At 44.0% G+C, this 24,602-nt stretch overlaps 1 protein-coding gene across 12 annotated transcripts in view; it reads right to left on the reverse strand.

Annotated features, from left to right (window-relative positions):
• Positions 1 to 436: 436 nt before the first annotated feature.
• The window catches only part of NCALD (neurocalcin delta), a 443,361-nt gene continuing 419,195 nt past the window's right edge, over positions 437 to 24,602 (reverse strand). For 11 of the 12 annotated variants that reach the window (XM_077942599.1, XM_077942592.1, XM_077942593.1 and 8 more), the window contains 2 exons: positions 6,656 to 6,761; positions 618 to 3,298 (listed from right to left, as the gene is read on the reverse strand). In XM_077942599.1, the coding sequence (XP_077798725.1) occupies positions 3,201 to 3,298; positions 6,656 to 6,761 (204 nt within the window). In that variant the 3' untranslated portion in view covers positions 618 to 3,200. 12 annotated transcript variants of the gene reach the window in all.

The raw sequence follows: 24,602 nt of genomic DNA on the forward strand, positions 1-24,602 counted from the left end.
AGGCTCTGCCTCATGTCATCTTTTTCACTGAATCTTCTCAGGTTGAGAGGGGTGAAGAGATTATTTATTTCCTGAAGCTTACCCAGATCCCACTGAAGGGGAGGTTGCCTCAGTTTCTCCTTTTATTGTACTTAACATTTGGACTATAGTTTGAGGAAGGGGAGGAGATGGGAAGAAAGTGGAGACCATGGAGGGAGGGATGTAAGGAAGCTCATATAAAGACCAAGGATGCCTTGGAACATAACTTTGGGGTCAGCAGCCTCTTTCATCCCCCACTCACACACCTTGGTTCCTTGCGTCGCTCTAGGCAGGAAGAACACCCAGGAGGAAGGCAGTATCAGAAGCTAGAGCCTCAATAAGGCACAGATTCAGCTGTGGCAGCAGTTTCAGCATGAAAATCTCATGTTCCAGACAATCATGTTAAACCAAAAACATGCTTTAATGCCAGGCAAGAGCTACACAGTCAACTGATATACGGGCCACTCCATAGGCTATGACTTATAAATTATATATTATTAAATCCACCGTGGGCATACTGATGGGATGGGACAACAACCCCAGTCCCCCAACCCCCGACTCTGAACGAGGTATGAACAGTCGAACACTCTGTAGAATCCTTCAGGTCATAAGCCACTTTATTCCAGTCCCTTGAACATCACAGGCTGATTTTATTTGGGACAGAACAGGTTTTATTTCCAAAGGTCCCTGAACACGGCAATGACAATGAATAGCCCAGCAGAGGAGTGACATAAACCTTGAGGCATGCAGCCTTCTGGGTGCTGTGGAGTCCCTTGGCCAAACTTGAGTGCGTTGGATTTGACATACGAAGACCTTCCTGGGAAGGAGAAGGAGAAAAGCCACCTCCGAGAAAATACAGACAGGGTCAGTGGCAGGCCAGGACAGGGACCATTTCCATACATTCTGGAAGTGTCGGCATTCATTGGCCTGCATGTGGCTCACTTTTCTTTCTGGAATAGCCGGAGACCTCTAGTCCTCACTCCAGCTCTAGGTTCCAAGGAACAGAGTGGGTCTGGCTCAACGAGATGTCTTGACTAAGGGCAGAGCCCGGGCAAGTTTCTCAAAACATTAACTGATTCCACCTACCAAAGGAGAATTAAAGGAAGGAATTAGGACTTCGATCCAGAGCAGGGGAAAGTGCGATGCAGCTCCTGAGCACTGCCAATAGGGCATGCTGGGTCTCCTCACCCAGTCTGCCTTCTGTGTCTTAGGTTAATTCGCTAGTTTTCAAAAACAGGTTTTAACACTTGGCCATGGAGGAATTTGGCAAGTCTTGGTACAGAACCACTGTGAGGAACTGACCCCTGGGGAAAGACTCGGATTATTTTTATAGAGTCTAGGTCTCAAAGTTTCACCCTACAGATTTGGTTCCTTTTGGTCTACCAAAGAAATTTGGATTTCTGCTACCAGTTACAGCAGACTCAAGTCATACATAGAAACCTGGAGGTTAGCATGTTCGGCCACGTTTTCCTCCTGGTTATGATGTCTCTCCTTCTGCGGTTCCTGTTCTTCGGCAAGTGGCTTGGCAGTAAATATACCCACTGGGGACCTCTCTGCCTTCTCTTACGGGCAAATTCCCCATGAACAACCTCAAGTATTTGGGCCTCCCTTTGCCAGCTACTTGCGAGAATATGACTCGCCTGTAACCAGCAAATTTTCACTCTTAGCTTTCAATTCAAATCAGTGTGTCTGAGGTCACCAGACCAAACAGCAACTCAGACTTGTGCTGTCACTTCTGGAAATAGAAGTCTGCATTCAAAGAGCACAGCAATGGAAAATACTTTTGGATTCTCCATCGGGGGGCCTTGGAAACCACAGATGCACTTGCCCTTGTCTTTATGATGAATTTGATGACTGCCCAACCTCTGACTTTTTAACAGGGGCAGGGAAACTGAATATTCCAGACCTGGCTCCCTAACCATGCACACAGATTAAACCACTGGGAAGTTCCAAGAATGTATGCAATTTTTTTTTTTTTTTTTTCGAGTCTGCAGAGTATTGATCTGCTCAGAAAAGCACCATGCCGCCAGTCTAATGCTGTCAATGGGCTGCTGGGCCTGGGAGGCAAACCACACTCCTGGCTCCCCGTAATACATGTTAACATTGCTGTGCTCCAACTGTCCTGTCCCACTACCACCTGTTCTGCATCTGCCCTCTAGGCACGGCCACTCTGGAAACGCATTCAAAATTAAGGTTGGGCCCTAGTCAGGGTTACTTTGTATTTTTATGGAATATATAAAATATACTTGTCGATTGGTACATTTGTGCAAAGACAGATATGACTTCAAAACAAGACATAGACATTCATTATAGTTGTCTTACTTCACAATAAGCTACTAAAAACAGTCTTCTGGAATAAGATTGTATTAGTGCTCACTAAACATGCATTTCATTTAAACAAGGCAAAACACTTAATTTGGTCTGCAATACCCAATATGTTATATACAGCAGTCTTTTTATTTTATCACAATAGGCAACAAGATGGGTCTGGTTTTGAACTAGGTTACCATTTGTGTTTAATTTCCAAAGACACGCATATTAGCTCAACTAGTGTAAACCTGTGAAAGAATAGCTGAGCCATCTTTTTCCTCTCCTCTATTAATTTACCTTGAAATGTTCACAGCTTAGAAACTACAACCTGCTGGGGAAGAGGGGGGAGTGGGCCCCCATGGGGAAATGTCCCAGCTCCCTGGAATAGCCTCACCCCAGAGGGTAACTTGTTCTTGGGGAATCCAGCATCCGCTGCCATCCATCACCCCTACAGCGGCATGTATGACAACAGACCCAGGCGGGGAGTTTTGTCTTTCAAACAATAAGCCCCTTGAAGCTTGCAATAGAATCACGGGACTGGGTGGGTTTCCCTTCTTTTCCCCCCACCCCCGAGTCTTAGGTTTTAGAACAGAGACATTAGAATCAAAAGAAAAAATAATAGTAACGCTTAAAAACCGTCAAACAATGAACACCACAAAGTCTGTCCATGCTCTCCACAAGCACACTGGGGCTCTGGGCATTCCCACGAAGCATCCACGACAAAAGAAGCTGAAGGCGTCACGGAGGAAGGCGCATCAGACCGCACAGGGGACGGCATCACCATTGATATTGTTTGGCAAAAAAAAAAAATTGTTAAAAAGAATCAAAAGGGAACACAAGCAGCTCTACAATTCAATGGGTGGGTGCAGGGCTCAGAACTGGCCGGCACTGCTCGGGTCGCACTGCAGGAGGCGCACTATGGACGGGTCGCTTTTGGCCCCTCGGATGAACTCCTCCAGGGAGAGTTTTCCTAGGAAGCAAGAGGACGGGTGAGTGGTGGCTGGTGGCAGCTGCATGAGCTTACACCCTTCCCACTCCTGTGTGCTGGGCAGCGTCGGTTCACCTTCTGCCTGCAGCCTCACTGCCGCTGTGATACACAGCACTCACCTGTCCCGGGGAAGAGCGCAGGGGACTCTCCAGGAACACTGCTGCCTCGTTCACCATGGCATTGCCAGCACTTAGGACAGTGCAAGTGGCAATCACACACCGCTGCCTGAGAGCGCACTGTGTGCCCGGCCCTGGGCCTGGGGCTGGGGAGAGGGTGCTGGATGACGCTGACCTGGTCCCTGACCTCCTGGCTCCAGGCGCCCTGGAGAGGCTCACTCAGCATTTGTAAAATAAGTGGCCCTCCTGCCTTTATGAGAACGAGCTGGCCTCTGGCAGCACCCAGTTGGTTCCCATGATGTTCCCCGGAGCCTTCTGAGCCACTTCGTGTTCTTCACGCCACTCTGTGTTCTTAGGTTTGCTGCAAGAGCCCATCCTATCTTGGGGAAGAAGTCGTGGACATAAGTGTTTGTTTATACAAACACCACGGGAAGACAGTTGTGCCTCCATCTGAGGTCAGGGGAAGAGCAGGGTATGTGTTCAAGGCAGAGGGTAACCCATGGGTTTCTGCCTCTCCGTTAGGGTGCTCTCCTGCTACCCTGATGGCTGGAGGAGGGAGGCTCAGCAGCCTGGGCTCCCACTCAGACCCCGGTGACCTTTCCGTTCTGCACACGCTGGGGCACGTATGGAATTCTTTTCCAGGAAGGCCCTTCTGTCACTTGAGGAGAGGAGGGGGCGGTGGGGTAGGAGTTGGGGGGACTGCAAGGCTTTCCCCATTCCTGGTGCTTCCAGAAGGACCCTTCCTGTTTGTCTACCTCGCCCCTGGGAGTGAAGTGACATGCTAGATTGGTAAATTTGGGAGGAATTGCCAGGCATCTTCGCCCAGCCTTGCCCTCCCTTTTTCTCTTGGAAGGAGCTGCACGAGAGAGGATTTATTTCCATCTGCTCCTCCAAGGGCAGCACCTGGCCTGCCTGGCTCTGCACGCCTGTGGGTTTTTCAGCACGCCCTTGGACTCTCACGCTAAGCCATAGCCTCCAGTGTCTCTCTCTCTTTTGACCTCTGTCCTCTTTTATTTTCCAACTTATTCCAAACCTGACAGGAGGGGGCCTCCCCCAACAGAAACACCAACAAACATATCTTCTCCCCAGCCACAATTCCCTCCCCACCAGAACCTAGTTCTTGTTTAACGAAACCCACTTTATCTCCATGAAGGAAAAACATAGGGATGTATTTATTAATTTATTTTTAATTTGTAGAGCTGATCCCCGCCAATCTTTGTGTTCTGGCCATTTTTTATGAGTCCTGCCCTGTCCACAGTAGTTAAAATGGTGATGACTTCCTCCAGCTTGGCAAGGCACGACAGAAGGGAGACTGGTGTGGTCTCCGAACACTTTGCAATCTCTCAGAGGTCGGCTCTGGGAGGCACCAGCTGGAGGTAGCAGGGGCAGACCTGGAGCTCGGCATGATATCTGGCTTTCTTCAGTTAACTGTCTGCATGCTTCAGAGTTGGTTCCTAGGAGAACTTGCCTGTGGGCCCAGATTTTTCTCTTCGAATCAGAGGCCAGAGGTTAGTTCCCAAGAGCATCAGGTAAGCTAAATCTAAGGGTAGGAGACTCTAGGTGAGGTCTGCTCTGCTCTAGACAGGGAGGGGTGCAGGTGGCCATAATTCTGGGGTCCAGTAGCCAAGCACTGAGCTGAAGCACCCCGTCCCCTGGTTGGGCTAAGATTTCTCTGAGAGTTGTGAACTTACAGTCCCTCTTCCTCCTTCCTTCTATGGCTCCCACCCTCCTCCCCCAACCCTAACCTTTGAAAATTTAATTTAATTTTAAACACAAGGTTTTCCCTTAGAAGGGCACAGGTCTTTAGCAGTGAGTTGTGCTCTGAGAATGCTAACTCAATCAGGGCTCTGTGATCCTACAGCAGCAAAGAACCAATGGAGAGACCCTAATTCATTGCCTACGATCAACACAGAGTTAGGGCTTTATCCTGTGACATCTGATCTTCTCCCATCCTTTAGCCCTATCCTAAAGAGGTGTCCGGACCTAGAGCACAGCACAAACCCATTGTGCTTTTGAGTACCAGTAAAATCTGCAGTTTAATATCAACAAGTTAATTAAAATAATCCCATGCTTGTTTAGTCACAACTATTCATTGTAAATCAAAGCAAATAAAGGGACATAGGATGTTTCAAAATGGAATGGCACCTTTGTGGAGGAAACAAAGCAAGCAGATTGGCCCATACCACACAAACCCAGATTCTCAGGCAGCTCTACCTGGGCGGGGGATAAAAAGAGACAGAGGCTCTCTCTATGGCGAAGGCTTCTATTGTTCTGTAGATCAGCGCCAGGTGGGGGCCCAAGTGCATGTGCACATGGTTGACAAGAATTGCCGGGGCCTCTGAACAGATCGGGTGAGCTGATAATAACAGCAAGAGCTACAGAGCCTGGCTCAGCGCTTTTCACTCAAGTATAACATTTAAATAGCGTTGCCAGATCTGGCAAATTAAATACAGGACGCCCCGTTAACTTTGAATTTCAGATAAACAGCAATTGACTTTTTTAGTTTGGCATACTAATCCTAACAATTGTTTGCTGTTTATCTGAAATTCAAGGATAATTGGGCCTTCTGTATTCTCTCTGGCAATTTAAGATCCAAAATCCTTCTGTTAAGTTTGAAATTCAACTCTCTTTTTCACTTTGTTGGGTTTGAATTGTGGGTGGCACCATCCGGGTGGGAACCTGCTGGGCACCTTACTCCCTCACCACCAGCCCTGGCACCCCAGTGACTGTGGGAGCCCACTGTCTCTGGGAAACACAACATCTCAGTGCATGCACAGGAGACTCCAACAAAACCCCTTCGGCAGGCTGGAGTGAAGGCTGTCAGCACCTGGGCAGAACAACAGAATAACAACCCTCTCCCCATTTTGATGACCTGGACTGCAGGGCCCCAGCCTGCTGTGGCCTAAGCCTGTCCCAAGGATGGGTCTGTGCTAACAATGGTTTCTTGGGTCCTTTCATTCTTGCCCCACAAGATCCATTCTATTTTCTTGGAGGTAGAAGTTGACCTACAAGGAGGATAGAAAAGACTAGAAATAAGGCATTTCCCACAATTCTGGGCTCAGTTCTCCTGTGGCCACCTGGTCCTCTCCCCTCCTACCCACTCGGGAGGCTTGGAGGATGAGCCACTCGCATGAAGGACCTCAAGTGGCACTTCCCAGTATGGACTCCCCAGTCCTTCCAGCAACCCTCATCTGAGCTAAGCAGTGCAGCCCCTGCCTCCTACCATCTCTATTGGTGTCCATCTGGCGGAAGATCTTTTCTGTTCTTTTCTCTGGGGTTGACTCATCTTCAGGCATTTTCATTACGGAGGAAACCATCTTATAGATTGCCTGGGGACAGAAGCAACATGGTGGTAAGACAGAAAAACGGTATGGCACACAATCATTAAACCTCCCAAATGCGGGTTGAAGGGAATGTCCCCATCCGCATTGGACCTAGTCCTGTCCTTGCTGATTGGTATAAGATGTGGCGGCACAGGTAGAAGAAGCTAGGCCCACAAAGCTTGTTCTCCTCCCGTGAGGACCTTCAGGAGGGACAACCAGCAGGAAGACCCTGTGTCTCCAGTGTTTTTTGTTTGTTTTTTGAGATAGGGTCTCTCATTCTGTCACCCAGGCTGGAGTGTAGTGGCACACTCCCAGCTCACTGCAGGCTCCATCTCACAGGCTCAAGCAATCCTCCCACCTCAGCCTCCCAAGCAGCTGGGACTAGAGGTACTCCTTACCACACACGGCTAATTTTAAAAAATTATTTATTTATTTATTTATTTATTTATTTATTTATTTTTGGAGAGACGAGGTCTCACTATGTTGCCCAAGCTGGTCTCAAACCCCTGGGCTCAAGCTTCTCCTACCTCTGTCTCCCAAAGTGCTGGGATTACAGACATAAGCTACCTCTCCTAGCCATCTCCATTGTTCATGTGCATACAAATCCCCTGGGAATCCTGTTAAAATGCAGAATCTGATTGGGTAGTGCTGGGGGAAGGGGCGGGGCTGAGAGTCTGTATTTTTAATGAGCTCCGGTGTGATGCTGATGCTGCTGTTCTAAAGACCCTGCTTTGAGAGGTAAGGTCCCCACTTTGAGGAGCAAGGCTGCAGATGACATTCCTCAGGCTAGAGAGGTAAGTGGATGCCTATCACGGACCCTTGAGAGTCCACAATGACCCCTCAAGGATGACAGACATGTGACACTCTGTAAGTGTGTGCCATATGTTCCCCCAGGCAGACTTCCAGTCCATTCCAGTGCTTTTCCCCCTGCGTGTGACAATGGTCTCACGTTCCTTCTCAGCAAGCTCCCAGGTAGTTCTGAGATGGAAACCACCTGCCATCAGAGCTCTGAATTATTACACAACCTCAGGCCTGAGCTAAACTAGGTACAGCTATGACATCTGATGGGCGAAAGAGGATTCTGTGGAGTTTTGTAAGCACTACTGAAACTATCACCCCACTGCCTGTGACCTCCACATGGGACTCAGCAAGGGCCCAAAGGCCTCTGTGGTCGAAGGTAGTTTTTATTTGGGAAGAGGAATGAAAAGTCATTGTTTTTATCCCCAGATCATGACTTTCCTAATCAGAGTCACTTTGGGCATCTTAGTCTTGGGGACAAGTTTTAGAAAAAATAAATTTTGACAGGGAGTAGGCAGAAAATTTCAGAAAGTTCTGGAGCTCTAGGGGCAGCCAGGCAGGTGGAGAGGACAGAGAAAGGAAAGCAGCTGTGGGGAGTCACCTCCAAATGGGAAAGGCGGGAGCAGAAAAAGACACTGAAGGTTCAACCGAGTTGCTTTACAGTCTTGCTCAGGACCAACCCTGCCAGAAGTCCCTTATGCGTTCTGGATAAAGTAGGGTGAGTACTCTAATCTCAGTCCAAATAAGAATGAAAACGGACTCACCCAGTGTTCTGGCCCTTAGGCTGATCCCATCTCTCAGGGACGCCTCTGGACAGGCCCCCTGAGTCTGTCTCAAACCCACCCAACGTGCTTACTGAACTCCAGAGCTGACTCCGCGGCGACTTGTTCTGGGAGGTAAAGCACAGAGTTAGGGTGCTGTCTAGGATTATGAGTGTCCCTGGGGTAAGCTGAGCCATTTCATTCCCAAGAAATGCTCACCAAAGTGTGTTCTGGAGACAAGAGGGGAGCCATCGTCAGTCCTCCTAATCACGGTCCCCTGCCTGCTGTCATCCCAGCCCAGGTCTACTCCACCAACTGTGCTGGGGCTGTAGTGCCATGTGCCTCACTGCCGGGGACACCTAAGTTCTTGGGGTAGCTAGGAAAGGCCAGAGAGATGGAGCTGTTTTTGCAAATGGGAGAAGAGAGGCCCTGAGATTTAACAGGCCCAGGTGAAGATTTAGTAACAGTAGACAGCAGGTGTCTTTTCACACCAGCAAAAGTCTTGAGGTCTAGCAACCTCTCCCCAGCTTGCTTTGCTCCTACAGTGGAAGCTTTTCGTAACTCTTGACCTAGTCAAAAGGGAATCGGCACCAACTAGGAAAACGTGCACACCCGTCACATATGTTTCGAGCTCATATGATCTAAATATTTGGTGAATTCTTAAGCCCAGGAATCTTAGGACAACAATAACACAACATCTAGAAATTGGCGTCCCTGTGGATCACATTAGCACAATCTCTTTAAAGGAGAGAGTGTGGAGCCGTTTCAGGAGTTGCAGAGGTGTTGTGGGGAAGAGCACTTATGGACAAGGGATGAGTTTATTTTTGCCAGAAGTTTTAAGGGGGCTGTGTATTTATTCATTCTCAATCTTCTTTGGGGCTGGACTGTTCCTTCTCCATGTCTGTCTGGCCTCAGTAAGGTTGTCTCATGTGGTACCTCTAGATGCCACTGGCTTTGTGCCTGTGACTGGCCATAGGAGGTGTCTCCCAGCTCGGATGCTCCACAAAGGCTGTTGTCAAGAGTCTGACAATATGATACGCTCCTTGGTGTCCTGGACAAGCAGCTTTGTTTATATTCTCTCATCTGACTGCTCACCTACCCCATCTCCCCTCCTCCTTGGACTCTTATCCATGTGTTAAGAATAGATTGAAATGTTACCCTCCTCCAGGAAGCCTTCCATCATCTTCCCTTCTTCTACTGCTATGTGTAATCTCCCTCCCTCGGGGCTAGCAAAGCGCTCCATCCCAGCCTCTCTTGTATCACTTCCTTCCATTTACCCTGAACTCATACCCAGGATGTTCTCCTTTTAGATGTGAGGGTAGCAGTCACATCTGGCTATTTTTTGAACCCCTGATAGTACCTAACATAGGGTCTTGAATACAGTCAACCTCACTTAGTTTAGAGAATTTATTCAGGAATAACTGTCCCCCAGTTGCCCTCTCATTCTTTCCCCTCTCACCTTTCTTCTGCACTGCTCCAATTTACAAAGTTCCCCTTTATCCTTTTAAATGTTTTTTTCAGTTTCCTCTTTTCTTTTTCTCCTCTCTCTCTTCACATAATTAAACATATTCATGTGAAAACCCTTAAATATTTTTAATCTGTCAAAAGCTTTGAGCTTTTCCCTTAGAAACCATGCAAACCCACCCATCACTGCGGACGATCTCAGGTTTGGGGATTTAGAAGCTGATCCATGGACCCCAGGTCATGGAAATCCCTGCTCTTAGGTGACTGCTTCTTCATCCATCCACTCACTCAGTCATGCATCAAATATGTATAAGCAACTACTGTGTACCAGATATTGACATTGATCTAATCCTTTCCCTCATGGTTTTTGCTGTGAAATAAAGCAGACATTAGTAAAATAAAGAAATACACATAAAACCATTGTTGAGAAAAGTGCTAGAAAGAAGAGTGCAAGGCTTCTGTGTTGACACAGTGGGAGAGTTAGGTTTTGCCAGAAGGGTTAGGGTAGGCTTCTCTGAGGACTGAGGATTGAGTAAAGATGTGAAGAAAGTATAGGGCTTAAATAAGTCAGGGATGAGGGAACCACCACATGGAAGCCCAGGGTGGGAGTGTGGCAAGGAGGTCAACAGAGTGTGGGGGCGTACAGTACATGATGTGGGTCTAGAGCAAGCAGGGAAAGACCACTGAGGCCTCACAGTGTTTAGGGATCTGTATTTCTCCAATGAGCAACAAAAGATGGAAGTGTCATTAAATTTGATTTTCCTATTCACATTCATTTCCCAAATTTACCTCTGTTGCCTTCCTTATTTGCAGTCAGTGGTGTTCAGAGAATTGAAAACTAGTCATTTGCAACATACCAGAAGCAAAAGATAGCTAAAGCAGTGTTAAGAGGGAAATTTATAGCACTAAATGCCCACATCAGAAAGCTAGACGGATCTCAAATCGCCACCCTAACATCACAATTAAAAGAGCTAGGGAAGCAAGAGCAAACAAATCCAAAAGCTAGACAAAGACAAGAAATAACTAAGATTAGAGCAGAACTGAAGGAAACAGAGACACAAAAAACCCTTCAAAACAATCAATGAATCCAGGAGCTGTTTTTTTGAAAAAATCAACAAAGTAGACCACTAGCTAGACTAATAAAGAGGAAAAGAGAGAAGAATCAAATAGATACAATAAAAATGATAAAGGGTATATCACCACTGATACCACAGAAATATAAACTACCATCAGAGAATACTATAAATATCTCTAGGCAAATAAACTGGAAAATCTAGAAGAAATGTACAAATTCCTGAACACATACACCCTCCCAAGACTAAACCAGAAAGAAGTTAAATCCCTGAATAGACCAATAACAAGCTGCGAAATTGAGGCAGTAATTAATAGCCTACCAACTAAAAAAAGCCCAGAAGCAGATGGATTCACAGCCGAATTCTACCAGCGGTACAAAGGGGAGCTGGTACAATTCCTTCTGGAACTATTCCAAACAATTGAAAAGGAGGGACTCCTCCCTAACTCGTGTTATGAGGCTAGCATCATTTTGATACCAATACCTGGCAGAGACACAACAACAAAAAAAGAAGACCTCAGGCCAATATCCTTGAAGAGCATTGATGGAAAAATCCTCAATAAAATACTGACAAACTGAATCCAGCAGCACATCAAAAAGCTTATCCACCATGATCAAGTTGGCTTCATCCCTGGAATGAAGGCTGGTTCAACATATGCAAATCAATAAACATAATCCATCATATAAACAGAACCAATGACAAAAACCACATGATCATCTCAATAGATCAGAAAAGGCCTTTGATAAAGGCCTTCATGTTAAAAACTCTCAATAAACTAGGTATTGATGGAACATATCTTAAAATAATAAGAGCTACTTATGACAAACCCATAGCCAATAACATACTGAATGGGCAAAAGCTGGAAGACTGGCACAAAACAGGTATGCCCTGTCTCACCATTCCTATTCAACATAGTTGGAAGTTCTGGCCAGGGCAATCAGTCAAGAGAAAGAAAGGGTATTCAAATAAGAAGAGAGGAAGTCAAATTTTCTCTGTTTGCAGATGACATTATTCTATACTTAGAAAGCCCCATCGTCTCAGACCCAAAACTCCTTAAGCTGATAAGCAACTTCAGCAAAGTCTCAGGATACAAAATCAATGTAGAAAAATCACAAGCATTCCTATACACCAACAATAGACAAGCAGAGATCCAAATAATAAATGAACTGCCATTCACAATTGCTACAAAGAGAATAAAATACCTAGGAACACAGCTAGCAAGGGAGGTGAAAGATCTCTTCAAGGAGAATTACAAACACTGCTCAAGTAAATAAGAGAGAACATAAACAAATGGAAAAACATTCCATCCTCATGGATAGGAAGGATCAGTATAGTGAAAATGGCTATACTGTCCAAAGTAATTTAAAGATTCAATGCTATTCCCATCAAACTACCACTGACATTCCTCACAGAGCTAGAATAAAAAATTTTAATTTCATATGGAACCAAAGAAGAGCCTGTATAGCCAAGACAATCCTAAGCAAAAAGAACTAAGCTGGAGGCATCACATTACCTGACTTCAAACTATATTACAAGGCTACAGTAACCAAAAGAGCACAGTACTGGTACCAAAAAAGACATATAAACCAATGGAAGAGAACAGAGACCTCAGAAATAACACCACACATCTACAACCATCGGATCTTTGACAAACCTGACAAAAACAAGTAATGGGGAAAGGATTCCCTATTTAATAAATGGTGCTGGAAAACTGGGTAGGTATATGCAGAAAACTGAAACTGTACCCCTTCCTTACACCTTATACAAAAATTAACTCAAAATAGATTAAAGACTTAAATGTAAAATCCAAAACCATAAAAACCCTAGAAGAAAACCTAGGCATTACCATTCAGGACATAGGCATGGGCAAAGACTTCATGATGAAATCGCCAAAAGCAAAAAAAGCCAAAATTGACAAATGGGACCTAATTAAACCAAAGAGCTTCTGCACAGCAAAAGAAACTATCATCAGAGTGAACAGGCAACCTACAGAATGAGAGAAAATTTTTGCAATCTATCCATCTGACAAAGAGCTAATATCCAGAATCTACAAGGAACGTAAACAAATTTACAAGAAAAAAACAACCCCATCAAAAAGTAGGCAAAGGATATAAACAGACACTTCTCAAGAAGATATTTATGCAGCCAAGAAACATGAAAAAAAAAAAAAGCTCAACATCGCTGATCATTAGAGAAATGCAAATCAAAACCACAATGAGGTAACATCTCGTGCCAGTCACAATGGTAATTATTAAAAAGTCAAGAAACAATAGATGCAGATGAGGCTATGGAGAAATAGGAATGCTTTTACACTGTTGGTGGAAACATAAATTAATTCAACCATTGTGGAAGACAGTGTGGTGATTCCTCAATGATCTAGAACCAGAAATACTATTTGACCCAGCAATCCCATTACTGGCTATATACCCAAAGGAATATAAATCATTCTACTATAAAGACACATGCACATGTATGTTTATTGCAGCACTATTTACAATAGTAAAGATATGTAATCAACCCCAATGCCCATCAATGATAGGCTGGATAAAGAAAATATGGCACATATATATCATGGAATACTATGCAGCCATAAAAAGGAATGAGATCGTGTCCTTTGCAGGGACACGGATGAAGCTGGAAGCCATCATCCTCAGCAAAATAACACAGGAACAGAAAACCGAACACCGTGTGTTCTCACTCATAAGTGGGAGTTGAACAATGAGAACACATGGACACAGGGAGGGGAACAACACACACTGGGGCCAGCTGTGGGGTGGGGGTCAAGGGGAGAGAGAGCGTTAGGACAAATAGCTAATGTATGCAGGGCTTAAAACCTAGATGATGGGTTGATAGGTGCAGCAAACCACTGGCACACGTATACCTATGTAACAAACCTACACATTCTGCACATGTATCCAAGAACTTAAAATAAAATTTTAAAAAAGAAAACTAGTCATTTGTAAATTATTTAATAATTATGTATTGTCTACTATGTGCTAAGTGGTGGAGAAACAATTGTCAACAAGACTGATATACTCTCTATTTTTATTTATTTATTTATTTTTTTTGAGACAAGGTCTCATTCTGTTGCCCAAGCTGGAGTGCAGTGATGCTATCACGGCTCACTACAGCCTTGACCTCCTGATCTCAGACAATCCTCCTGTCCTAGCCTCCTGAGTTGCTGGGACCAAAGGCATGCACCAGCATGCCCAGTTAATTTTTTAGAAAATATTTGTAGAGATGTGGTTTCCCTATGTTGCCCAAACTGGTCTCGAACTCCTGGGCTTAAGAGATCTTCCTGCCTCAGTCTCCCAAAGTGCTGGAAATATAGGCGTGAGCCACTGTGCCTGGCCGCTCTCTCTTATTTCATGTCTCACAATCTTCTAGCACAGGAGTTGGGAGGTCTCATATGGGGCACCAAAAACACCTTATTTTTCAATAATCCCCATTTAGATGGGTATAGTCATCCCAGCAATGCCTTGATAGCTGTTATGAAAGCCCTTGCCTAGGTTACCTCTGGGTCCCCTGGTGGCAAGTAAAACCCATTGGTCTGGAGCACTCTTTGGGACTTTCAACGTCTAAGGTTGTGGCCCATGAAACTCTTCTTCTTGGGATTCTGATGCAAAATCAACTGTGTAATAATCTAGGGGTTATTCCCTTAACACCCTTGGTTGAAGAAATGAATGAAAGCTCAAGCAAACACATGAATGTGTGAAGCTCTCACACTCAACGGAAAGTCTTCCAGAGTCTTGGTATTCAGTAGTAGGCTAAAGGAGTGAGGCTGTCACAGAGAAATGAGAATCAGTTAATACAACAAACAAACAACTCCCACTACTTCCTCCACAAAATGAACAGAGTCAGAAGGCCCCGACGTGAACATATGTGCAAGCAGGGCTTCTGGAATGGGGAGGGAGGCACCATGTCTGAGTGTGTTGTGGGTATGAGGAGGAAGTGGGGGTCTTCTTCAAGGGGCTCACAGATAACTCTTTTGTGACACTCAGATCAGATAGGAATTAGTGGGTTATTTACAAAGCCAGGCCTATGTCAGGGGTGGTACCAGAGCGGTGAGCAGAGAGCTGAGGCGACGAGTCCCAGTGGCCCCCAGAGTGAGTGAGTGAGTGACAGCCCTGCAGAGCCACAGTGGCAGGACTGTCTGTCCCTTTGCTCCCTTCCCACGGCATCAACAACCGAGAGCTGATTGTATCAGAACTTTAAAATCTGGGACTGCATAGCACAGAGGAGATAAACACGACCCCAGACAGCCATCTGAGACAAATCATGTCTTTTACTAGCTCCAGTCCCCACCCCTTCTACATGTAATGGGATTAAACCGTGAAGAGACCAGGCTACTTCCCTACTTTATTTTTAGCAATGTCAATGAGAGGCCTAGCAGGGTCATCCTGTTTTTAATTAAACTTGAAAAGTCCTTTTCTTGTCTCTGGGTAAATGCAGAGCTTTGGGACACCCAGGAGCCCAGCCCTGACTCTGCCCGTGCCAGGCTTGAGACAGCTCTCTGCTGTGGCCAGAGCCCCTATCAGCTTCCCTGTGGCCTACATTTTTTTTTTTTCTTTTTCTCTTTGAAAAAACAATCTCTTGGAATGTTGGAAAGGGAGGACTGAGGTCTGCACTGATCAAGGTTGTGCAATTAACTGAGGACAGGCAAAATTCCAAGAATTAACGCTCAACCTCTTCTCTGAAGGAAACCACATATTTCATCACAAAATATAGGGTGTTCTAACAGGAAACCAGACACCTAAGTCTCTGACAGTAGACTATGGACAACAGAAGTTCAGCAGCACCTGGTTGTCCTCAGATTATAGATTTAAAAAACAGTACTTCACATAGAAGTGAAGAACCATTTTTGCTGCTGAAAATGGAGTTTGAAACCACTGAACCACTTCGTGTACTGTGTACCTTTGTGATAGTGTGATTCTTTTTTTTCTCTTTGAGACAGGGTCTCACTCTGTCTCCCAGGCTGGAATGCAGTGGCATGATGATACCTCACTGCAACTTCGGACCTCCTGGGCTCAAACCATCCTCCCACCTCAGCCTCCCGAGTAGCTGAGACCACAGGCATGCGCCACCACACTGGGCTAATTTTTAATTTTTTGTAGACACAGAGTCTCACTATGTTGCCCAGTCTGGTCTGAAACTCCTGGGCTCAAGTGATCCTCCTGCCTCAGCCTCCCAAAGTGTGGAAATTACAGCTGTGAGCCACTGCGCCCAGCTAGATACTGTGATTCTTAAACGGAATGAGAGAGTCCAAGATCTGTACACTGCACTCTCTGCACACTAGGGGAGCTTACTATTTAAAATAACCCAGCACTATGCCCTTTTATAACTTGAAGACTTATGGGAAGCTAGATGTAGCCTTAACACGGGAAGAACTTTATGTTCTGTGGTGTGCAACAGTAGAAGAGCAAGAGGCTGCTCTGCAGAAGCGGGTTCATGGATATTGGAGATAGAGAAACAAAGGATGAACAATCACACATCGGCAATGCTGTAAAGGTGTCTCGCAATGCGCTTTCCAAGAAATGTCAGCCTTCCAAGATGTGTTAAGATCAGAGCGATCCCATCATCAAAACAGTATTGGGAAACACTGCTTACTTTATTCCCTTCTCAAAACATCACAACGCACATGAACATATTAAAGATTCTGGTAATTCCTGCAGTAAAGAGACCCGTTGAAATCTATTTAAACCAGGTTTTCTCAAACTGGTTTGACCAGAACCCTTTTGTTACAAAACATCTACGAAAGTAGTGCCTCAAGAAAGTTCTATCTGCACTAGGACTGACTGTTACTCTGACTCCCTCTTCATCTGGACTGTTTTCTCTGTTCCTCTTTTTTTTTCCCCAAAACAAATAGCCTAGAATGCTGCTTCATGAGATTTGTCTTCCCAACGGCTTCTAAGTTTCTTCCAGACAGAGATATTGTCTTATTCATCTTTGTATGTTTTGGAGTCTAACACTTACTTTATTCAACAAACATTTGCGGACTTTATGAATAGCACAAACATGGTGCGAAATCCCTTGGCATCAGCACAGCCCTGCCTTGAAGGAGCTCACAGGACAGGTGGCAGCAGGACAGGTCAACACAGAAACACATCAGCATGAGAGTAGAGAGTGTGGCTTCTGGCCAAGAGGGAGTCATAGGGATTGAACTTAACCTCCCACCTGAAGCAGCAGCAACCACAAACCCAAAAAACAATGGACATGAAACGACAGTTTACCAGATGCTGAGAACTGGGCAACAAAGGACAGTGATCCCTGAGAAAATGAAAACATGAGAGGTAAGTCCTATGTTGGCCCCGGCTTAATGACTTGAGAGAGTTTCCAAGCCACAGTGCCAGGAGCAGGGAACTATGTGATACCTGGTGGACTCACTGATGAGCAGATGGCACTGAGAGTTTGGAGACACTAAAGTGGCTAGTGATCACTGGACAGAGTAAAAGAGAAGAGAGAGTGGCACACAGGGAACTCCGGAGAGCTGTGGCAGGTCTCCCTCAAGTAGTCAGCATAGTCAGTCTACACATGGGAAGAAACTACCCAGGACTGGGAAAAAAGAACCAAGTGGAAGGATTAGAGGAAAGAGTACCTGGCCCTCCCACAAGGTCCAGAAGCGTGCCTGTTTCCGTCAGCCAGAGGGAGAGCCTCATGATTTGTGGGGCACTGGCTAGTCAGAAAGGTCTGGCCTCAGTAGTGGTAATAATCAGCGCTAGCTGAGTGCCGCTCTTGTGTCAGCTAATGAATCTGAAAAGCAAGACCGGGAAAGTTCAAACTGTTTCCAAGTAATTTAACTGTGTCTCGGAAGAAAGTTTAAGACCATTTATAGAGCTATAAAAATATCCAGCACTCAACATGGTAAAATCCTGTTGAAGAGATCATAAAGTAATTATATCTTTCAGTAGAGTTGTTCATGATTACAAAACAGCAATCTACTTGAAATTAACAACAACAACAAAAAGCATTATTATGATGGAGATCAACAACAGAGTTAAGTGCATAGGACTGGGGTGTGGGGGGCAGAGGAGACACCTCCACGGAGTGAGAGGGAGATGTGGTAAGAGTGCACTCTAGGACACCGCATGAGAAAAGGCTGTGGGATGTGAGAGGCCACGGTGACTTCTGGTATCTTCCAGCTAACATATAACTGAGGCATGGAGCATTCAAAGGTCACAAATGTGAGAGAGTCTTGAGAGAGATGGGGACCCAGTCACAAAGGCTGTTATATGACTCATTAAGAAATTTAGACATCATTTAAAGTGAATGGGGGCCAGGCACAGTCACTCATGCCTGTAATTCCAGCACTTTGGGAGGCTGGGGCAGGCAGATCAGCTGAGGTCAGGAGTTCAAGATCAGCCAACATGGTGAAACCCCGTCTCTACTAAACATATAAAAATTAGCCGGGCATGATAGTGGGATAGAGGGTCCCACGCCCATGGAGCCTCCCTCATTGCTAGAACAGCAGTCTGCGATCTAACCGCAAGGCAGCAGTGAGGCTGGGGGAGGGGCGCCTGCCATTGCTGAGGCTTAAGTAGGTAAACAAAGCCGCTGGGAAGCTCCAACTGGGTGGAGCTCACAGCAGCTCAAGGAAACCTGCCTGTCTCTGTAGACTCCACCTCTGGGGACAGGGCACAGATAAACAACAACAAAAGCAGCAGAAACCTCTGCAGATGCAAACGTTGACAGCTGTCTGACAGCTTTGAAGAGAGCAGTGGATCTCCCAACATGGAGGCTGAGATCTGAGAAGGGACAGACTGCCTGTTCAAGTGGGTCCCTGACCCCTGAGTAGCCTAACTGGGAGACATCCCCCACTAGGGGCAGTCTGACACCCCACACCTCACAGGGTGGAGTACACCCCTGACAGGAAGCCTCCAAAGCAAGAATCAGACAGGTACACTCGCTGTTCAGCAATATTCTATCTTCTGCAGCCTCTGCTGCTGACACCCAGGCAAACAGGGTCTGGAGTGGACCTCAAGCAATCTCCAACAGACCTACAGCTGAGGGTCCTGACTGTTAGAAGGAAAACTATCAAACAGGAAGGACACCTACACCAAAACCCCATCAGTACGTCACCATCATCATCAAAGACCAGAGGCAGATAAAACCACAAAGATGGGGAAAAAGCAGGGCAGAAAAGCTGGAAATTCAAAACATAAGAGTGCATCTCCCCCGGCAAAGGAGCGCAGCTCATCGCCAGTAACGGATCAAAGCTTGACGGAGAATGACTTTGACGAGATGAGAGAAGAAGGCTTCAGTCCATCAAACTTCTCAGAGCTAAAGGAGGAATTACGTACCCAGCGCAAAGAAACTAAAAATCTTGAAAAAAAAAGTGGAAGAATTGATGGCTAGAGTAATTAATGCAGAGAAGGTCATAAACGAAATGAAAGAGATGAAAACCATGACACGAGAAATACATGACAAATGCACAAGCTTCAGTAACCGACTCGATCAACTGGAAGAAAGAGTATCAGCGATTGAGGATCAAATGAACGAAATGAAGCGAGAAGAGAAACCAAAAGAAAAAAGAAGAAAAAGAAATGAACAAAGCCTGCAAGAAGTATGGGATTATGTAAAAAGACCAAATCTACGTCTGATTGGGGTGCCTGAAAGTGAGGGGGAAAATGGAACCAAGTTGGAAAACACTCTTCAGGATATCATCCAGGAGAACTTCCCCAACCTAGTAGGGCAGGCCAACATTCAAATCCAGGAAATACAGAGAACGCCACAAAGATACTCCTCGAGAAGAGCAACTCCAAGACACATAATTGCCAGATTCACCAAAGTTGAAATGAAGGGAAAAATCTTAAGGGCAGCCAGAGAGAAAGGTCGGGTTACCCACAAAGGGAAGCCCATCAGACTAACAGCAGATCTCTCGGCAGAAACTCTCCAAGCCAGAAGAGAGTGGGGGCCAATATTCAACATTCTTAAAGAAACAATTTTAAACCCAGAATTTCATATCCAGCCAAACTAAGCTTCATAAGAGAAGGAGAAATACAATCCTTTACAGACAAGCAAATCCTGAGGGATTTTGTCACCACCAGGCCTGCCTGAAAAGAGTTCCTGAAGGAAGCACTAATTATGGAAAGGAAAAACTGGTACCAACCACTGCAAAAACAAACCAAAATGCAAAGACCATCAATACTATGAAGAAACTACATCAACTAATGGGCAAAATAACCAGCTAGCATCATAATGACAGGATCAAATTCACACATAACAATATTAACCTTAAATTGTAAATAGGCTAAATGCCTCCAGTTAAAAGGCGCAGACTGGCAAATTGGATAAAGAGTCAAGACCCATCAGTGTGATGTATTCAGGAGACTCATTTCACATGTAAAGACACACATAGGCTCAAAATAAAGGGATGGAGGAAGATTTACCAAACAAATGGAAAGCAATAAAATAAAATAAAATAAAATTTTTGAAAACGCAGAGGTTGCAATCCTAATCTCTGATAAAAACAGACTTTAAACCAACAAAGATCGAAAAAGACAAAGAAGGGCATTACATAATGGTAAAGGGATCAACACAACAAGAAGAGCTAACTATCCTAAATATATATGCACCCAATACAGGAGCACCCAGATTCATAACCAAGTTCTTAGAGACCTACAAAGAGACTTAGACTCCCACACAATAATAGTGGGAGACTTTAACACCCCACTGTCAATATTAGACAGATCAACGAGACAGAAAATTAACAAGAATATTCAGGACTTGAACTCAGCTCTGGACCAAGCAGACCTAATAGACATCTACAGAACTCTACACCCCAATCACAGAATATACATTCTTCTCAGCACCACATCACACTTATTCTAAAATCAAACACATAATTGGAAACAAAACACTCCTCAGCAAATGAAAAAGAATGGAAATCATAACAAACAGTCTCTCAGACCACAATGCAATCAAATTAGAACTCAAGATTAAGAAACTCACTCAAAACTGCACAAGTACATGGAAACTGAACAACCTGCTCCTGAATGACTAGTGGGTAAATAATGAAATTAAGGCAGAAATAAATAAGTTCTTTGAAAACAATGAAAACAAAGACACAATGTACCAGAATCTCTGGGACACAGCTAAAGCAGTGTTTAGAGGGAAATTTATAGAACTAAATGCCCACAGTAGAAAGCAGGAAATATCTAAAATTGATACCCTAACATCACAATTAAAAGAACTAGAGAAACAAGAGCAAACAAATTAAAAAACTAGCAGAAGACAAGAAATAACTAAGATCAGAGCAGAACTGAAGGAGATAGGGACACAAAAAAAATCAAAAAATCAATGAATCAAGGAGCTGGTTTTTTGAAAAGATTACCAAAATAGATAGACCGCTAGCCAGACTAATAACGAAGAAAAGGGAGAAGAATCTAAATGACACAATAAAAAATGATAAAGGGGATATCCCCACTGATCCCACAGAAATACAAACTACCATCAGAGAATACTATAAACACCTCTATGCAAATAAACTAGAAAATCTAGAAGAAATGGATAATTTCCTGGACACTTACACTCTTCCAAGACTAAACCAGGAAGAAGTTGAATCCCTGAATAGACCAACAGCAGGCTCTGAAATTGAGGCAGTAATTAATAGCCTACCAACAAAAAAAGCCCAGGACCAGATGGATTCACAGCCAAATTCTACCAGAGGTACAAAGAGGAGCTTGCACCATTCCTTCTGAAACTATTCCAAACAATAGAAAAAGAGGGACTTCTACCTAACTCATTTTATGAGACCAGCATCATCCTGATACCAAAATCTGGCAGAGAAACAAGAAAAAAGAAAATTTCAGGCCAATATCCCTGATGAGCATTGATGTGAAAATCCTCAATAAAATACTGACAAACCGAATCCGGCAGCACATGAAAAAGTTTATCCACCACGATCAAGTTGGCTTCATCCCTGGGATGCAAGGCTGGTTCAACATATGCAAATCAATGAACATAATCCATCACATAAACAGAACCAATGACAAAAATCACATGATCATCTCAAGAGATGCAGAAAAGGCCTTCGATAAAATTCAAAACCCCTTCATGCTAAAAACACTCAATAAACTAGGTATTAATGGAACATACCTTAAAATAATAAGACCTATTTATGACAAATCCACAGCCAATATCACACTGAATGGGCAAAAGCTGGAAGCACTCCCTTTGAAAACTGGCACAAGACAAGGATGCCCTCTCTCACCATTCCTATTCAACATAGTATTGGAAGTTCTGGCCAGGGCAATCAGGCAAGAGAAAGAAATAAAGGGTATTCAAATAAGAAGAGAGGAAGTCAGATTATCTCCGTTTGCAGAGGATGACATGATTGTATAATTAGAAAACCCCATTGTCTCAGCCCCAAAACTCCTTAAGCTGATAAGCAACTTCAGCAAAGTCTCAGGGTACAAAATCAATGTGCAAAAATCACAAGCATTCCTATACACCAGTAATACACAAAGAGCAAAATCATGAGCAAACTCCCACTCATAATTGCTACAAAGAGAATAAAATACCTAGGAATACAACTTAGAAGGGATGTGAAGGACCTCTTCAAGGAGAATGACAAACCACTGCTCAAGGAAATAAAAGAGGATATAAAAAAATGGAGAAACATTCCATGCTCATGGTATGAAGAATCAATATCATGAAAATGGCCATACTGCCCAAAGTAATTTATAGATTCAATGCTCTTCCCATCAAGCTACCATTGACTTTCTTCACAGAATTAAAAAAGTACTTTAAATTTCATATGAAAGCAAAAAAGAGCCTGTATAGCCAAGACAATTCTAAGAAAAAGAATAAAGCTGGAGTCATCATGCCACCTGACTTCAAACTATACTACAAGGTTACAGTAACCAAAACAGCATGGTACTGGTACCAAAACAGATATATAGACCAATGGAACAGAACAGAGGCCTCAAAATTAACACCACACATCTACAATCCTCTGATATTTGACAAACCTGACAAAAACAAGAAATGGGGAAAGGATTCCTTACTTAATAAATAGTGTTGGGAAAACTGGCTAGCCATATTCAGAAAACTGAAACTGGACCCCTTCCTTACACCTTATACAAAAATTAACTCCAGATAGATTAAAGATTTAAATGTAAGACCTGAAACCATAAAAACCCGAGAAGAAAACCTAGGTAATACCATTCAGGACATAGTCTTGGGCAAAGACTTCATGATGAAAACACCAAAAGCAATGGTAACAAAAACCAACATGGACAAATGGGATCTAATTAAACTAAAGAGCTTCTGCACAGCAAAAGAAACTATCATCAGAGTGAACAGGCAACCTACAGAATGAGAGAAAATTTTTGCAATCTATCCATCTAACAAAGGGCTAATATCCAGAATCTACAAAAAACTTAAACAAATTTACAAGAAAAAAACAACCCCATCAAAAACTGGGCAAAGTATATAAACAGACACTTCTCAAAAGAAGACATTTATGTGGCCAACAAACATATTAAAAAAAGCTCATCATCACTGGTCATTAAAGAAATGCAAAGCAAAACCACAATGATATACCATTTCATGCCAGTTAGAATGGTGATCATTAAAAAGTCAGGAAACAACAGATGCTGGAGAGGATGTGAAGAAATAGGAATCCTTTTACACTATTGGTGGGAACATAAATTACTTCAACCATCGTGGAACACAGTGTGGAGATTCCTTAAGGATCTAGAAATAGAAATACCATTTGACCCAGAAATCCCATTACCGGGTATATGCCCAAAGGATTATAAATCATTCTACTATAAAGACACACACACACGTATATTTATTGCAACACTATTCACAATAGTAAAGACTTGGAACCAACCCAAATGCCCATCAATGTTAGACTGGATAAAGAAAATGTAGCACATATACACCATAGAAATACTATGTAGCCACAAAAAAGAATAATTTCGTGTCATTTACAGGGACGTGGATGAAGCTGGAAACCATCATTCTCAGCAAACTAACACAGGAACAGAAAACCAAACACCGCATGTTCTCACTTATAGGTGGGAACTGAACAATGAGAATATATGGCACAGGGAGGGGAACAACACACACCGGGGCCTGTTGCGGGGTGGTGGGCAAGGGGAGGGATAGCATTAGGAGAAATACCTAATGTAAATGACGGGTTGATGGGTGCAGCAAACCACCATGGCACATGTATACCTATGTAACAAACCTGCACATTCTGCGCTTGTATCCCAGAACCTAAAGTATAATTTAAAAAAAAAGAAAAAAGTATAAAAAATAAAATAAACACATGAATGTAAAAATGTTCATTTGAGGTCCTAAAAATAAATCTGCATATGGTTTTGCTCATTCACCCAGATGTTGATCTAGCACAAAAATATTTTCTTTAAAAAGGAACACAGCTGCATTTTGGCATATGTGGCAGACTGAATGATGGCCCCCAAAGACGTCTACATCCAAATCGCTGAAACCTGTGAATACATTAACTTGTACAGGAAGACAAACTTTGTAGATGTGATTACATTAAGAATATTGAGAGGGAAGGAAAAATTCCCCTGAATTATTCACATGGTCCCAGTGAAATCCCAGGATCTTTTTAAGTGGAAGAGAAAAGCAGAGTAAAATACACAGAGGACGGCAGCCTGAGAAGGACTCAATCTGCTGTTGCTGCCTTTGAAGATGGATGAAGAGGGCCATCGGCCAAGGAACTCAGTAAGCTTCTAGAACTGGGGAAAGGCAGGAGAAAGAATTCTCCCCAACAG

This window comes from Macaca mulatta, chromosome 8, assembly GCF_049350105.2.
Source record: "Macaca mulatta isolate MMU2019108-1 chromosome 8, T2T-MMU8v2.0, whole genome shotgun sequence".
Lineage (NCBI taxonomy): Eukaryota > Metazoa > Chordata > Mammalia > Primates > Cercopithecidae > Macaca > Macaca mulatta.